This window comes from Conger conger, chromosome 9, assembly GCF_963514075.1.
Source record: "Conger conger chromosome 9, fConCon1.1, whole genome shotgun sequence".
NCBI classification, from domain to species: domain Eukaryota; kingdom Metazoa; phylum Chordata; class Actinopteri; order Anguilliformes; family Congridae; genus Conger; species Conger conger.
The window spans coordinates 54621167-54638150 of record NC_083768.1 but is presented as its reverse complement, the minus strand read 5'-3'; the positions used below and the strand labels follow the sequence as shown (position 1 = coordinate 54638150).

General features: G+C 38.3%; 1 protein-coding gene across 2 annotated transcripts in view; it reads left to right on the top strand.

Annotated features, from left to right (window-relative positions):
• The first annotated feature begins 4317 nt into the window (after positions 1-4317).
• vps50 (VPS50 EARP/GARPII complex subunit) overlaps positions 4318-16984 on the top strand; it is a 206288-nt gene continuing 193621 nt past the window's right edge. Inside the window, exons 1-2 of one of the 2 annotated variants that reach the window (XM_061254761.1) lie at positions 4318-4475; positions 5038-5106. In XM_061254761.1, the coding sequence (XP_061110745.1) occupies positions 4443-4475; positions 5038-5106 (102 nt within the window). In that variant the 5' untranslated portion in view covers positions 4318-4442. Of the gene's footprint in view, positions 4476-5037; positions 5107-15695; positions 15730-16984 lie in introns of those variants that run through there. The other variant, XM_061254762.1, reaches the window with a different exon arrangement.

The following is a 16984-nucleotide window of genomic DNA, read 5'->3' as shown; positions in this document are numbered from 1 at the left end:
TTGCATGGGAGAATACATTTCAATGTGCAATGTTTATATATTTCAGGATTGCTAAACATCATCATTGATATGTGTTGAAATTGGAAGCATTACTGTTAGATGTAGATTTTGAAAAATAATCCTAAAATGAGTTGGGATGGTATAAATGGCATTCAGTAAGAATACAAAACCAAGAGGATGGGCAGCAAAAATCAATCACCGGAGGCTTACAAACCGCATGCGTGTCAGTGGAAGCATGTTACAGTGTCGTGATTTTTGAGTCCTGGATATAAAAATGATGAACAGGAGCTAAACTTATAATTGCATATTGTTGAATAAAAGGTCACCAAGAAACCAACATTTTTGGTGTGGCAGATTTGGCACATGGATCCTGTAGAAGGCGCAAACCTGAACTGCAGTTCCAATCAGGCTACACACAAAGTGCTACGTATGCATTTTTTATGAATAAGGTGCAGGACGCTACCATCTCGCGATAGCTCAAGCAAAATAATCTCAGACTTAGATAAACAAAGGGTAATCCAGTAGTATATCAGGATATTGTATATTATCCTGTACTAGCATACATAGGAGAGCACTATATTAGGTATTTATTCAACTTATTTTTATATTTCTACTGCTATAGCCTGTCCACTTCGAGTTATGATGCATTGTGTGTTCAGAGATGCTCTTCTGCATACCACTGTTGTAATGTGTGGTCATTTGCGTTACTGTCACCTTCCTGTCAGCTTTGAGTCTGGCTCTTCTCCACTGACCTCTCTGGTTAACAAGCCATTTTTGCCAACAGAATTACAGCTTACTGGATGTTTTTTGTTTTTCCGCACCATTCTCTGCAATCTCTATTGTTGATTGTTTTGTGTGAAAATCCTAGGAAATTATCAGTTTCTGAGATATTCAAACCACCCTGCCTGGCACCAACAATCATTCCACGGTCAAAGTCACTTAGATCACATTTCTTCCCCATTCTGACAGTCTGACCATGTCTGCATGCTTTTATGCATTTAGTTGCTGCAACATGCTGCAAGCTGGTGCACATGTTTATCTAATAAAGTCCTAAGTCAGTGCATATTAGATATGAATATCAGGCTTACTTTATCTGCAGATACATGGCAACAGAAAAACAGTTACGAGATCAAAGAGTGCTATTAGATGATCATTTAACCCCTGGGCTGGGCCATTGTGGGTTTCTTTACATCCATTCCTTTTTCCACTGTGCAATTTTTGGTTCTATACATTCAATAGTTCATCTAATTAATTTAGGTATGCTTTAATATCATATTAATATATGTACACTACTTGCACATAGGGCGGCACGGATGGTGCAGTGGGTAGCACTGCCGCCTCACAGCAAGGAGGTACTGGGTTCGAATCCCCATCGGCCGGGGCCTCTTTGTGTGGAGTTTGCATGTTCTCCCCGTGTTCGTGTGGGTTTCCTCCGGGTACTCCGGTTTCCTCCCACAGTCCAAAGACATGCAGGTTAGGCTGATTGGAGAGTCTAAATTGCCCATAGGTATGAATGTGTGAGTGAATGGTGTGTGTGCCCAGCGATGGACTGGCGACCTGTCCAGGGTGGTATTCCTGCCTTTCGCCCAATGTATGCTGGGATAGGCTCCAGCCCCCCAGCAACCCTGTTCAGGATAAGCGGGTTAGGATAATGTATGTATGTAATGTATGTACTTTTTGCATTCTTTTGAAGGTAAACCAAGTGTAAGTTTTTATATTAATTATCAAATAGGGATCTTATTTCTTTATAATGTCTAAGGAAACCAAATTTCCAAATCTGTCAGCATTGTGAAGACCATTTCTTGGACAGAATATTTAGGTTCCTGTTTTAATTTTGAATTTGCACTTCTTTTTTGCAAGCTTGCTCCTCATGAATAGATTTGCAGTGCAGCTAAAGCAAAGGTGCAGGGTCACACTTATTAATATCATTTGCGCTTTTTACTATTGTTTCCCCAAAACAATCCTCAATTTGTCCTTACACAAAGATCTTGGCTGAGACTTTTGGCAGTGTTCCTTTGTCTAATGATACTATTATAAGCAAGCCATAGGGCAGTACAAGCAGCTGATTTTGTGAATCTAATCAAATGCCTGTTCCCTAGTCTGTTAAAGTGGAACATTATAGTAGACAGAGAGAGCTTGTTCTTGCAACATATCGAATCTACTGAGACCATATAATTATACAATCCTAATAAAGCCATGCTGAAATGCATAAAATAATTAACTTAACACATCCAGCTGTAGTAACCAGTGACTAACAGTTGGCAGTTTATTGTGAAACGTTTTTTATGTTATAGTTAAACACATTTGCAAGAAAGCATGCAAGTGATATACGATTTTGTGGCATTAGGTAGTCTGAAGTCATGGGAAACTTTAAACCATCGGTCTCCAACCTCCGTGAAACACATATGCTGTCTGTTTATGGTACGGTGTGCATGACAATGTGCTGTCTATTCTGGGCCACTGAAATAATCTTGTTGGCCACCAAGGGTTTTTGATTAATTACTTGATTAATTACTTCAATACTATGTCCCATTATGTCTTGAACAATATTTTCAAGTAATTTATCCCCAGGAATACATGCGCTTATGTACAGTGCATTGGTCTATTTGCACATTGTTCTCATTTCCAGTAAAAAGGCACTTCTTCTGATATACATATATTTTTAATTCTAATTATTTGTAAGTAGGCTTAAGACCCTGTATATTGCCTGTATAGCAAAATCACATTTTATCTTGCACATTGCTGTTGCAAAGCACACTGAGCGGAAGTAGTTACAGTGTATAGCGTGTATTGTCTTGATCTGTACAGTGCCATCCTACAATAAACAGACATGTAAGCCACTTAAGACCGTGATTTACAGTGATTTTAGAACAGCTAGCTAGGGCCACTGTTCTAAAATCAGTGTAAACCGGCATCTTGTGGATTATTTCTTCATTTTCCTCTGAATTTGGCATTAAGACATGCAAATTATGAAAGCCAAGATACTGCTTTACAAAATGAAGATGAAAGCATAAAACAGCCAAAAATTTACATTTTCACATAAAAATTGATTCATGTTAAATTTGCCGTTGTGACTTACGACTGATTATGATAGAACAGGTCACATATTATAGTTTACTTCTGTGTTATTAGGTTTCTTACCTAGTTGAAAATACTTTCTCTGACATCTGACGTTTTAACAATTCTGCTATTCTAAAGGAAAGGGTAAGAGAACTCAACTAATTTGAATGTGGAGCAAAGTTTTTTTGATTTAAAAAAAATCCCTGAAATCGAAATGCTTTCATTCGTAAAATCAATTTTGTTCTAGTCAAGTAGGTCATATAATTATTTGCCTTTAAAGTATAATAAAGAATATAGGAACAATAGGTAATTTCAGACTTTTTTTCCCTGATTTTTCTCCCAATTTGGTAGCCAAATGTACCCTGTCTGATTCAATTAGAGCTAGTATTAGATACACCGCCCATACCCCGTCCCTCGGCGGCCCGACACACCTTCTTCAAGCCGTCTCATCTCATGCCCATTGCTGTGATTCCGAGGTGCCCGAGGTGCTTTATTGTGTGGCGATCTACTAACCCTGCCAAGTCCCTCCCTCTGGAGCAGCGAGCCAATTATGCTGCTCCACGTGACCCAGCCAAACTTGGCTTTTGGCAGGACCAAGAATCAAACCCCGGCAACTGCAAGTCTGCTGTGTCTTAGCCTGTTGCGCCACCGTGGCTCAATTTTGGACTTCTAGCGGTCAAGAGAGGAATTGCAGCAACAAATACACTCAAACCACAACACTGTTTATCCCACCCCTTCTCTTTGAACGCACTACAGTTGAAACATCATTTGCTGTGGCAATTAGAACCAATTTTCAACTAATGAGCTAGAATTATTGTTCAGCTATAGATGTTTTGGTACAGAGTGCCAGCCCGTCACCTGCATATTTTGAAACCCAAATTTAAGGACTATAAACACAGGTAGAGGGTGAGTGAGCCTTTTTCAATGAGGGGGAATTCCTGGGGATAAATGGGATTTAATATGGTTTTATAACAATATTTTAACACAAAAGTCTTTCCTTTTGTACCATTAAGCATATTCAAAACTGTCCTTTAGAGAGGGGCGGTTTTGAAATGTCCCCAATTCAGTTACGCAGCAATACGACAAACCCTCTTTTTTTTGACAGACAGACAGGAAAAGGAAGTGGTCCCACAGTGCGTTATTGTTTTCTGGAAAAAGAAAAACGGGAATTGTAGTTGTACAGTCTCCCAACTTGTTTTAAGATCTTGCTTTTTTATTATTCAAAGAACCACATTTCCCATGATGCTATGCCAAAAGGGAACATCACATGATCAAACATGGCCTCTACTCCAAATTGCTGGAGTTGATTTTCTGACTTAGTATATATTTCGTATTCATTTAATGCCTAGCTTTTTGGACCACGTCAGATATTTTGCAAAACAATGCAGAAGATAAAATCTTTAATGGCCCGTCAGGTGAGTCGTCGTGAATCTTACTAGACTGTTCTCCAGATAGATTATAGCGAGCTTGCTGCCTTCATTACCACGCAGCCAGCTGACAACTGAAAATGTAGCTTCTTGTTAGCTAGCTAGGCACAATGTCACCGTGATCAGACGACAATATAAAACCGTGATAAATAATGCTTTACAATTCAAAGACAACGGAACGCGTAAATACGCTGGTAAATAATTAGCTATATTGTCTAGCTAAGTTTTCCATGGTCGTGGGGTAGCCATCTGGCTAGCAGTCGCCTCGATAACGCGACTTGACAGTTGCAAGCTAGCTGTAAAGCTATAGTGCTATTTGTGATTGCACAGGTATCACTCTAAATTTTCTTGCTACCTAGAGACTAGTACGGGTATGTAAAGGAATGAACCAATGACCGGATATCACAAGCTCAATTCTCCCAAAAATCTACTATATTTGCTTCAAATGTGGCGATTCGGAAGTATTCTTTAACGTGCCCTTAGCCATATATGAACTATGGTAACATTACCGAATTCCTTATTGAGCGAACGTCACTTTTACATTTTGAAGGGTCTCAAAAGTCCACAGGAGAGCATGACAGACCTGAGTCCCGTCGAAAACTTCAGGATCCCGAGCAAGGTAATTATGTGCATCTATATGTGAAATGTTCCCAAATACGATTAGTACATATACAGTGGTGTGAAAAAGTGTTTGCCCCCTTCCTGATTTAAATATAAAAATTAAATTCGTCAAAGACATGCAGTTTATTAAATGAAGGTTTTTATTATTAAGGGAGAAAAAATCCAAACCTACATGGCCCTGTGTGAAAAAGTGATTGCCCCCTAAACCTAATAACTGGTTGGGCCACCCTTAGCAGCAACAACTGCAATCAAGCGTTTGCGATAACTTGCAATGAGTCTCTTACAGTGCTGTGGAGGAATTTTGGCCCATTCATCTTTGCAGAATTGTTGTAATTCAGCCACATTGGAGGGTTTGAGCATGAACCGCCTTTTTAAGGTCATGCCACAGCATCTCAATAGGATTCAGGTCAGGACTTTGACTAGGCCACTCCAAAGTCTTCATTTTGTTTTTCTTCAGCCATTCAGATGTGGACTTGCTGGTGTGTTTTGGATCATTGTCCTGCTGCAGAACCCAAGTTCGTTTCAGCTTGAGGTCACAAATAGATGGCCGGACATTCTCCTTCAGGATTTTTTGGTAGACAGCAGAATTCATGGTTCCATTTATCACAGCAAGTCTTCCAGGTCCTGAAGCAGCAAAACAGCCCCAGACCATCACACTACCACCACCATATTTTACTGTTGGTATGATGTTCTTTTTCTGAAATGCGGTGTTACTTTTACACCAGATGTAATGGGACACACCTTCCAAAAAGTTCAACTTTTGTCTCATCAGACCACAGAGTATTTTCCCAAAAGTCTTGGGGATCATCAAGATGTTTTCTGGCAAAATTGAGACGAGCCTTAATGTTCTTTTTGCTCAGCAGTGGTTTTTGTCTTGGGCCATTTTTGCCCAGTCTCTTTATGGTGGAGTCATGAACACTGACCTTAACTGAGGCAAGTGAGGCCTGCAGTTCTTTGGATGTTGTTGTGGGGTCTTTTGTGACCTCTTGGATGAGTCGTCGCTGCGCTCTTGGGGTAATTTTGGTCGGCCGGCCACTCCTGGGAAGGTTCACCACTGTTCCATGTTTTCGCCATTTGTGGATAATGGCTCTCGCTGTGGTTCGCTGGAGTCCCAAAGCTTTAGAAATGGCTTTATAACCTTTTCCAGACTGATAGATCTCAATTACTTTCTTTCTCATTTGTTCCTGAATTTCTTTAGCTCTCAGCATGATGTCTAGCTTTTGAGGATCATTTGGTTTACTTCACTTTGTCAGGCAGGTCCTATTTAAGTGATTTCTTGATTGAGAACAGGTGTGGCAGTAATCAGGCCTGGGTGTGGCTAGAGAAATTGAACTCAGGTTTGATAAACCACAATTAAGTTATATTTTAACAGGGGGTGCATTTTGTGTTTACTTGTGTTGTCTTTGACTAATATTTAAATTTGTTTGATGATCTGAAACATTTAAGTGTGACAAACATGCAAAAAAAAAGAAAAAAAAAAGAAAGAAATCAATCAATCAATCAATCAATCAGGAAGGGGGGCAAACACTTTTTCACACCACTGTCATTGTGAAACATCCAAGTAACTTTGACCAAAAGGTCAATTTCTTTCCGATCCTATTGAGGTTTATGTTTCACATACTGAATTAAAAGTAATTCATTATAAATTTTAAATAATAATAATAATAATAATATGCATTTCCTCCTTCTCAATAAAAGCCTTTTGCAAAGTCATTCTGTTGAAATGTGACACCTTAGGTTTTCTTCTTTCTGCCCAAAATATGACCTTCTACCCTTTGTTTGCTGTGACGTTAACAAATATGAATATTGGCCTGTAGACAAGAAATTTTAAGCAGAACTTAACCGTTTCCAGAGTCTTGATTGTGTTAGTCTGACTGTTGCAGGTATGTGTAAGCCAAATAGGTGGTCAGTCAGCTTGAGCTGGGTCTTAATACAGAAATTATATTAAAATTTCCGTTCACAAGTTTGGGGTCAGATTTCATATTTTATTTTTTCTCTTTGTAATCAAACAATTCATATGTGGTCAAAATGCAGACTAAGAGCTTTTATTAAAGTGTTTTGGTTTCACCATGTAGTAATTGCAGCACTTTTTATATGTAGTTCCCCATTTCACTGTTTGAGACAAATTATCAAATAAAAGAGTCATGTTATTTGGTTGCATATCCTTTGTATGCCATTACTTCCTGAAGTCTGTGCCCTATCAACATCATCAGAGCATGGATATCTTACTTTCGGGTTGTCCTACAAGTGATGCTAAAGCTCTTTTTACTTGAATGGCTCTCAATGGGAATTGGGGGGTGGGACGAGATTCAGCTGTAAATTATGTTGATACAGTGTCGAACACATTTATTGGCCATACTGTCAATCATCAAGGGTCCAAAGTATCAAATGAGTCTTAAACCATCATCCTGCTGCCAGATATGCAATAGGTACTATGAGAATTGTTTCTCCAGACAAATATTCCTGTTGACCTCAATGGAAAATATATTCTGGAGAAACAACTCTTGGGTTTCTTAATGGCCCCGATGCTGATATTCAGACAGCAGGGTGGCTGATAGGTGATAAAACCTTTATAAACATTTATGTTGCACTGTTTAGCAGTAATTACAGCCATCTGTAATTAATACAATGGAAAAAAATATAAAAGGTCAATATTCTGACAAAAAACTATGGAATGTCATGTGTAATTCCACTATTCCATGGACATTGCAATCTAATATAAATGGTTATCTTATGGGCTGTATTAGATGAAATTGTATTAATTGAGATAGAAAATTCATAACACGGTCAGCATTTGGTTTAAGACTAAGAAATATCATGTAGAGTTCCATTATTCCAACTACATTACAATCTATTAGGCTATACATTGGTATCTTAGCTAGATAAATTACTAGGCATTTACTTAAATTCGCTAATATAACTTAATGGGTTGTAGCTTTCAGAAATGTACTGCCGTTTAAACCCAGGTAGCACAACAAATCGGTTTCCATAAAGCCATGTTGATATACCATAGAGTCATAGAACTCCGTTGTTGTTTAAAAACGTTATAAAAGTTAGATCAGTGTTGCCAGATCTTGTGTGAGAAATAAGCAACCAGGTCTATGGAAACAAGCCCAAAAGAAGCGACTGAGCTCTCTGGTGACCTGACCTACCACAATGTGTGTGAGAGAGGCCCCTTGAATAATTTATACACACTCAGTGAGCACTTTATTAGGTATTTATTACACTTCTTTTTTAGACTTCTACTGCTGTAGCATATCCACTAAGAGTTATGCATTGTATGTTCAGTTCAGAGCTAGCTTGCTCATTTATGTTACACCAGATGACACTGACACACTGACAACTCATTTGTCTTTGTTTTAGATGTTTATCTGGACATTGCCAGATAATATGCAGTTATTGAAATAACTCATAGCGTTGTTACGAGCCACAGTTTGCTTTGCCGGGGTTTGGTGGTCTTGCTGGTCTTGCTGGTGTTTCGATCCGAGGATGTTGCCTTAGTTGTTAGCTATTTTCTTTGTTCTTGCTCCTTTCTAAATCCCCAAGAAGGTCGAAGGACACTTTAAAATCGCTCAATTTTGCTTCACTTTGGTAGGGTACTAGCGGCGAAATGATGATAACGTTAAGTTACGTTCATGTCGATTACGAGGTAGATAACGGTGATCTACAACCGCAGAGTAATTTTAAAAGATGTGTGAACATTCCATTCAGCCGTGCGTATATCATGGATATTGGCATGGCTGGAATGCAAACTGACCAATAGAGACAATGGACCAGACCTATCCATTGTATAATGTTGCTTTGGTCGGCATAATTCGTTAAATTATTGCAAGTTTTTTGCTCTTATGGGAAATACTGGGGGGGAAAGAAAAATACCGGTGCATCATAAACTGCATTGTTCTATGAACATTAAAATCATAATACAAAAATGTATGTAGCCTACATTTTTAGCTTGTTTTAGACTCTATTTACTGTTATTTAGGATGAGAAAAAAGTGGTGGTCGATGGTGACTGTAGAATTGTAAGTGTTGTGAACGTTTAGCAAAAGGGTGCATCTGTGGATTCAATTAGTTTATTGATCGATAGCAGAGTTTATGACTCTCTTCATTTACTAGCAAATTCATGTTTGCCACTTCATACAAGCATTAACTAACCAAGTGAACTGTTAGGACTTCCCCTCAGAGGATCGGTACTTAAAGGATAATCTCTTTAAGTAACAATAATTAACGTTACTTTCCAATACAAACAAAGAGTTGCGCAAAGCGTCAAAGTAGCCAAGTTAACAAAGACATTGTTTGAATAATCAACATAATTGCGCTGAGTAAAAGCTCAGGCTATATTTAGCTGCTTAGCAGGATCATTAAAATGAAGTTATATTATCTTACACTGGGTAATGTTAATTTCCAACCAGGAATCGCAATTGCATACCCGAATCATTCGAAGTATACATATAATAAGCATTGTATAACTTAGCTAAAATATTAAGAATGGACAATTAAATATATTAAGCTCTGAAAGTTAGGAATACAGTCTTAAATTTTCTCTCACTCAAGCACATCCAGTGTTCCAACCGTTCCAAATTGACCAAATTGACACAAGCGCACTTTCTGTTAATCGGCCATATGGCCGCAGTCATTGGCCGATGCTGATGCTCTCAAAATGCCAGATATCAGCACAGTGGTTTAAGGCTCATTTGATACCTTGGACCCTGGATGACTTAAAACCATTTAGCCAACAAATGTGTTCGGTGGTAACTAGATGTTTGCATTAGGGAAAAATAAAAATGCAGAAAATAGGCTAATTTAGAAAGAATACATTTTGTTTTTCAAGAACAGAATCCAGATGGGTGCTTTCATTAGGTTGTGAAAACATAAAACTGAATCCACAGTTTTCATCACCGTGGCTTTGTCTGAGTGAATTTGATGTGAAAAGTATCCTAGAAAAGGGAAATAGCTGCATTATTTTAAGAACCACAATTATTCCAGCCATGAAAAAAGGGTGATATGAGCCTATTTGGGAAGTACATTTAGATGCAGTATTTTAACAACAGTAACATGAAACAAATAACTAGTTTTAAAAGAACAATCAGTCATGATTTATTTATTTATTTAACATATTGACCATTTATTATTCTCTGTAATGTTTTTGGTGAAAAGCAGACTAAAATGCTGTCCTCAGGATCTACCACACGGAAAATAAGTTGAAGTCTACATGTAACTTTGGCACATAGCATTTACAAATAGACTCTTTAATCCCATTACCATTTAAATCAATGATATTTGGCAGCCATCTTGAAAACATTCAAAACCATTTCAGATGGTTTTCTCAATGTCAAAACTGATATTCAGAACCATTTGAGATTACATCAAATGTGTTGTGATAAAATTTGATAGGGAACTAGATCGTCAAACAATGTGCATTTCAGACGTGTCACATCCATAACGCTGGTATCTCCTCCTCTCCTTTTTTATCATATGAGAAGAGTAATTTTTTGGATGGATTTTGTTTGTCATTTTGTGTCCAAATGTCACATCCATAATGCTGTAATTCTCCCTGTGTGACGCAGTGCTGTAAATGGAGTATCATCGCAGATCTAATTTAAAAATATTTTTATTTGATGTGAAACTAGTAGATTAGAGCTACAAAATTAGGTTTCATTTGTCGGGATTGGCCAATCCATTGTGCAGATATGGCTTGTTAAAGTATGTGTGACAGAAGTGGTTTTGTGAAATCAGCCTTCAAAGTTTTTTGAGCAGCTCTTACAGTTTCTCACATCGAATAACCTAGGTGTAAAAACTGGCCCATCAGCCACTGCTTTGGAGGGTTTGGAGAGAATGTCAGCACTAAGTTCACAGCTTTCTGGTTTCTGCACTCATAACGATCTGTTCCAAAGATATTGAAATCGTATGTTACATTCTCATTTTTAAAGTATTGCATTTTTGTAAATAATTAAGGCACAGAAGTGGAATTTGCGGGGGTTCTGTGGGCTATTTGTATAAGCATACACATTTGAGCAATATTGCATTGTCAGCTTGTTGTCCATGAATGACTGTAGAGCAGCTAATCATAGGTTGATTTAGTGTTGCCAGCAGTCCTGTAAAATATAAAACCATCCCGTCATTTTAAAGTAAAAGATGCGTTCTACCTGGACATGGTTGGTTCTATAGCTTATCTGTGAGAATGTTTAGTTAGATTTTAGCCCCTGTTTTGAATAGATGATATAGACATTACTGTGTCGCCTATTGGCATCATGGCCTAGATGTTCTGACAAACTCTGCATGAAACGTGATCACATTGTAACAAATGTGACCTATATTTTGTGCTACAGGGCTACTTGTTCTCAACCCCTGGTCAGCATATTACAGTGTCAAGTGTGTGAGGTGCTTAACATATTGTGACACGCCCCCTCGATTTGTTATCCATTTGGGCAATATTTAGTGTCAAACACAGTCTGAAGGTGTCTGTTTGACACGCCCCTTAAATTGAAGGTGTGCGAGTAGTGGCAAATTAATGAAATGGCGGGCACAAATAAGAACAAGGTAGACTATGTACTTTGCTAATCATCTGTTTTCTAAGATGTCTTTGGAGGGAAAATAAAGAGGACCTAACAATATGCAGCTTAGGGAACAGGACAAATGACAAAATCATACATTTTGTGTTTCTTGGTTTGAACAAAAGGACTGGCTAGCTAACAGCAAGTGTTGCTAAGAATAAGAAGGGGCTTTTTTTACTTCCAATGTTTGCTTTTTGGATACAGCATGGACTCAACAAGGCATTACAGATTTGAAACATTTATTGGAGAACCTTTGGAAGCACAATTTGGAAACTCTTGGAAATGCCGTTAGGCCTAATCTGTCAATGCATAGCCTGTCAGCTTGAGGAAGGTAGCCAATCGTAACTCCTTATAGAGACGTAATTAATTTGTACAGAAAAAGCCACTCACTGTCAAATTTTGGATTGCATTTCGTGGAGGACTCAACTTGGCTTTGCAATGGTTAGGATGAAACTACCTCATCATTACACTGGGGCATGTTTCTAGACTTGGATGACCAGTTCTCTTTTAGATGGCCTGTTAGCCGATCACTTGTTTAACTCACCAGTCACTAAGTTACATGTCAGAGACAAGTCAAAATGAGCTGATTGACTGTTTATGGAAAACAACTGGCTGATGAAATATCGAAGGCAATCTGTGGCAATGCAAACTGAGACGACAGGTGTAGCATGCGTTCGCCAGTGTGTAATTGTGCTTAGGTAGGCTACATTACTGATGGTTCAGTTATGGAGATTTCTCTCTTAGTCCACCGACTATAGCTAGGCTTGGTTTCATAATTTTACTGCTCTGTAGTCCTGTAGCTGAACTGGTAGTGCATGGCACTAACACTGCAAGATTATGCAGATTATGCCGGGAGCCTCTCTCCTTGTCGATGCACGCTCACAAACGCAATAGCTCTAATGACTGTGTGTCTCCAAACACATATTTTCTAAATAAATGCTGTTATTGTCCCACTTTTTATTTTGTGGCGGTTCCCCACATATGAGTCACTGTAGACAAGGGGATCGGCCCATCTCCTTTACAGTATTTTTGGTTTGTGGGTGTGTGTAAAGTCCAATTCCTTCCGTTTTCATAAAAACTGGTACACATAAGCAATCCTGTTGCTAACTAGTGACTACGAACCGGGCAGGCTTCTCAGCCTGCATAACAGAGTGAATAGGTGTTCAGATGATTGTGAGCGAACAGTCTTCAGAACTTGCACAGCTATTTGACGTTTTCTCTCTAAATATTGATCCAATTCACATCAAAAGTGTTTGTGTCTGGGATAGTCAATAAGCAACCATAATCAAAAACTACATTCCTCAGGAGAAAAACTACCATTGAACGAATGTTAACTTCTGGTGGAAGCGGCCACTTCCCCATGTTCTGTTCTGAGTTTACATTATGGATAGCGCCATTTTGAAGGAATGTTTTGGCCGCGGTCGCTATTGTGGGTAGGGCTTAGTAACGGTATTTTTTGCATGACCTTTCTTTGCTTGGTCGGATAGGCAGTTTAATTGGACAGCTCTGTTTACATGAGATGCAGGAGAAGGAATGGAAGATTAATTGCATTTGTTTAATGGCAAAACACAATGCTAACTTGAATGAAGCAAAACGTTATGTTAACATGAGGTTGTTACGTTCAGCAACGTTATCGCGTGCAGGTTGTCGCTAGATGACACGGACAGGTCAGCCAGTAGTGATGGGAACGTTTGTTCATTTAGGTGAGCCGGATCATTTTGGCTCCATTCTTTCAAAAGAATTTGTTCGTTCATTTGTACTTCCGGAAAGTACAGGCATGAGTCGCATGTATTACTCAGTTCATTGTTCGTTCGGCTCACTCGATCTTTGACTTATGCTTGTACTTTCCGGAAGTACGGGTCTCATATGTTACTTAGTTTGTTTGCAGAATTTAACTGTATTGGCTCCACGGCTCGCTGACGTATGGTTGTTCATTTGTCGTTGTTTGATTACCAATTTGGTACGCCTATCAGCTTAATCACACAATGCTGTCCTAATACGTACCCATTGGACACTCTGCAAGTCACTAAAATAACTGTCTTTGGTTAAGTGGGGCAGGCAGATCTCAGCGCTTGGGGAGACAGCCAAACAAACAAATCTTTCATGGAGAAGCCTCGGCTCTGTTGGCTCAGTTGAAAGATTCGTTCAAAAGCATTTGTTCGCAAACTGCCCATCACTAGCAGCCAGTCTCACTGTCTGATTAAAGTGGAAAGCAAGCACTCAATTTGTGAAAACATGTTCGATACTGTAAAGCAAAAAGTGATGGCATACAGTTGGCAAGATTTGACTGAAGAAATGCGTTTCAGACAGTGGAATTATCATTGAAATGGAAAAGAATGATGCAAACTAGCTATACTATTAAATCATGCATCGTTATGCATGCTAGCTAGAAAAACAAAACCTTTTTTTTGAGGTTTTGCCAAATTTCACTTTTTTCTCAAATCGCTTTGGCCCATTTCACGCATACTGCACAACTTTATGGTTCACCTCACTCAAAATCTTTAAATAATTGTTTCAATGAAATGGTCCGTGTTATCAAAATACGGTCCCCATTGTTTGAAATCAAGACAGTCAAAATCGTTATACGTATTGTCATTAGTACAGTCGCCCGTAAAATAGTTGAGAATCAATTTTGTTGATGCTGTGATACAGTGCAACACAGTAAACAGAAAACACAACAATGCAAGGGAATCAGTTGGAAATCACCAATGCATTGCAGTATAATTATTTAATAACTTCAAACATGCATTTACTGTAAACTGAAATACATGAAGAATTACAATATTGCACAATTGCACATCTGTTTTCCCTTTGGAATGTTTATATGATTGATGACACTGTGGACTAGCCTACATTAGGTTGCATTCTTTGACCATTTAACCAGAGGCCCTTTAGCCTCGTTAGCCAGTCAAATTACGAGTTTAACTTCCGAGTTGTGTTTTTGTTTTTCTACACTCACTTGATGTTTTATGCACGTCTGGATATTCATTATGTGAACGCAGCAATATTCCTAAACTGTCCGTTACCTGAATATGACATATTATACCTTGTTGGAAAGGGTAGGAAATGATGTACAAGAAGATCGCAATGTTTCAAATTAGTTCCGTATTGAAATGACCTAGCAATGCATTTACGCAACAAGTAGTTCAAGACGTGTTAATGTAATGTTAATGGGGTTAATGTAAGGCAAGTTCTTATTATATTTCTAAAGCATATTTACAATAACCTGTCAATTATTGTAAAAACTAAGGCAATTCGTTTTCAGTGAAACTTTTGCATTTGCTGAAAGACAGGAAATTAAATTGATTTCATTATTTTGATCAGTCTGTTCAAGGTATTAGCACAGATCTTTGACAACATGCTTCAGCCCTGTAGGTTATATTCTTATTTATATGCATGCTCAATTGGGTTAAGGTCTGGTGATTGACTTGGCCAGTTTAAAATCTTACAATTTTTCTCCTGAATGAAGTCCTTTGCTGTGTTGGCAGTGTGTTTTGAGTCATTGTCTTGCTGCATGATGAAGTTCCTCCCAATTAGTTTGGACACATTTCCCCAAACCAGTTGGCAGTTGGCAGACAGAATGTTTGTGTCTTGTGAATTAAGTCTAACTTGGGCTGCTAACATCATGAGTTACATCATCAACAAAGATTAGTGAGCCCACTCCAGAAGCAGCCATGCTATGACACTTCCTTCTTTCTCCACACTTTGGACTTTCCATTGCTGGGGAAGAGGTTAATCTTGGTCTCATTAGTCCATACAACTTTTTTCCGGAATTTTTGTGGCTCATCTCTGTACTCGCCTTCTGATTCTTACTACTGATGCATCTTGTGGTATAGCCTCTATATTGCTGCTCTCTGAGCATTCTGAGTCTTGAAATGTTGATTGAGATACCTTCATCCCTGTCCTGCGGAGATTGTTTGTGATGTCACTGACTGATATTTAGGGGTTTTTCTTCAGTTTTCACAATGTTTCTGCCATCAATTGCTGTTGTTTCCTTGGTCAACCTGTACACCAGCGGTTTCTTTCTTTTCCAGGACATTCCAAGTTGTTGTACCAGCTATTTCCAAGGTTTGTGCAATTGCTCTTTTCTAAGCTTGAAAATGGCTTGCTTTTCCCCCAAAGACAGCTCTCTGGTCTTTATTTTGGTTTATCTATTCTAACACAAATGCAGTCGTCACACGCAAAATCCAAGGCTAAAACCAAGAGTAGACATTCAGAACTATTTATTGTTTAACCAATCAATCTAACAGGACATCTGGGCAACAAGAAACACCTGTTAGCATGTTCCTATACTTTTGCTCACCTAAAAATGTGGTGGTCTGATACAAAGGGTGATATGTCCTAAGTTGTTTAAGAAATCTCGATAATACCAGGAAATAAAAGCTGAAATTTGGATCAGTCATCTCATGTACGTCTTTTGACCTCAAACTCCATTGTCTTCAGTATATAGCAAAAACTGTTCCATTACTTTTCGAGGTGATTCTATAGGCCCATTTACTTACATACTGTAGGCTATATATCTGCTTCTACGCTTTTATCCAGAATGACATACCATAGGCCTATATGAATATGAATTGTTATGTGCTACATACCGATACAGTTTGTGGGCAAGCTATAGATACAACATATGTGGTACCAAATGGGACACATTGGACAAGTTGGAAATAAAGCATGCTTTAGAAAAGTTCAAAATAAGTATATTGCCTCTAGCAAAATTGCCAATGCACTTTACAGTGCAGTACTCTAAGATTGTGAATTATTTTAGAGGTTTGAATCTTGAACAATCTTCCCTGGGGTGATCATATGTTGTTTAACATAGAGTAGGCATTATATATGGCTGTAGCAATTGTCTGTGCTGATACATTGGAGAGCAGGCTGATGTTTGCTGATTTTGAGGCTTTCAGCAAATGCAAACATTTCACTTAAAATATCTGTTAGTTTTTTGTGATTAATAGTATATAATTTGCTGTTTCTTTCAAAAATTTCCTGAGTTCAGTCCTAATTTCTAAGTTCCCTTCAAAGATGACCAGTATTGCCAATTTGGCAGTGCTACCTCTGAACTTTTTCCCTGCACCATCCTGTGCACCATTCTGACATTGAAATACTACCTTTCTGCTTTTTCCCTGGCAACAGATCAATAGCTTTCAAACTGTAGAATTTAGGACAAATGGCTATTTGCATCAGTTCCATTTGTGTGAATGTCATTTTCTGTTCGGAAGAACTTGTATTGAGATTGTAATTCTGTTGCCAAAAAATAAAAATAGTGTATATTATAAAAATATTTATAATTTGTGCCCCACACCTGTATTTTTTGTTACTACTG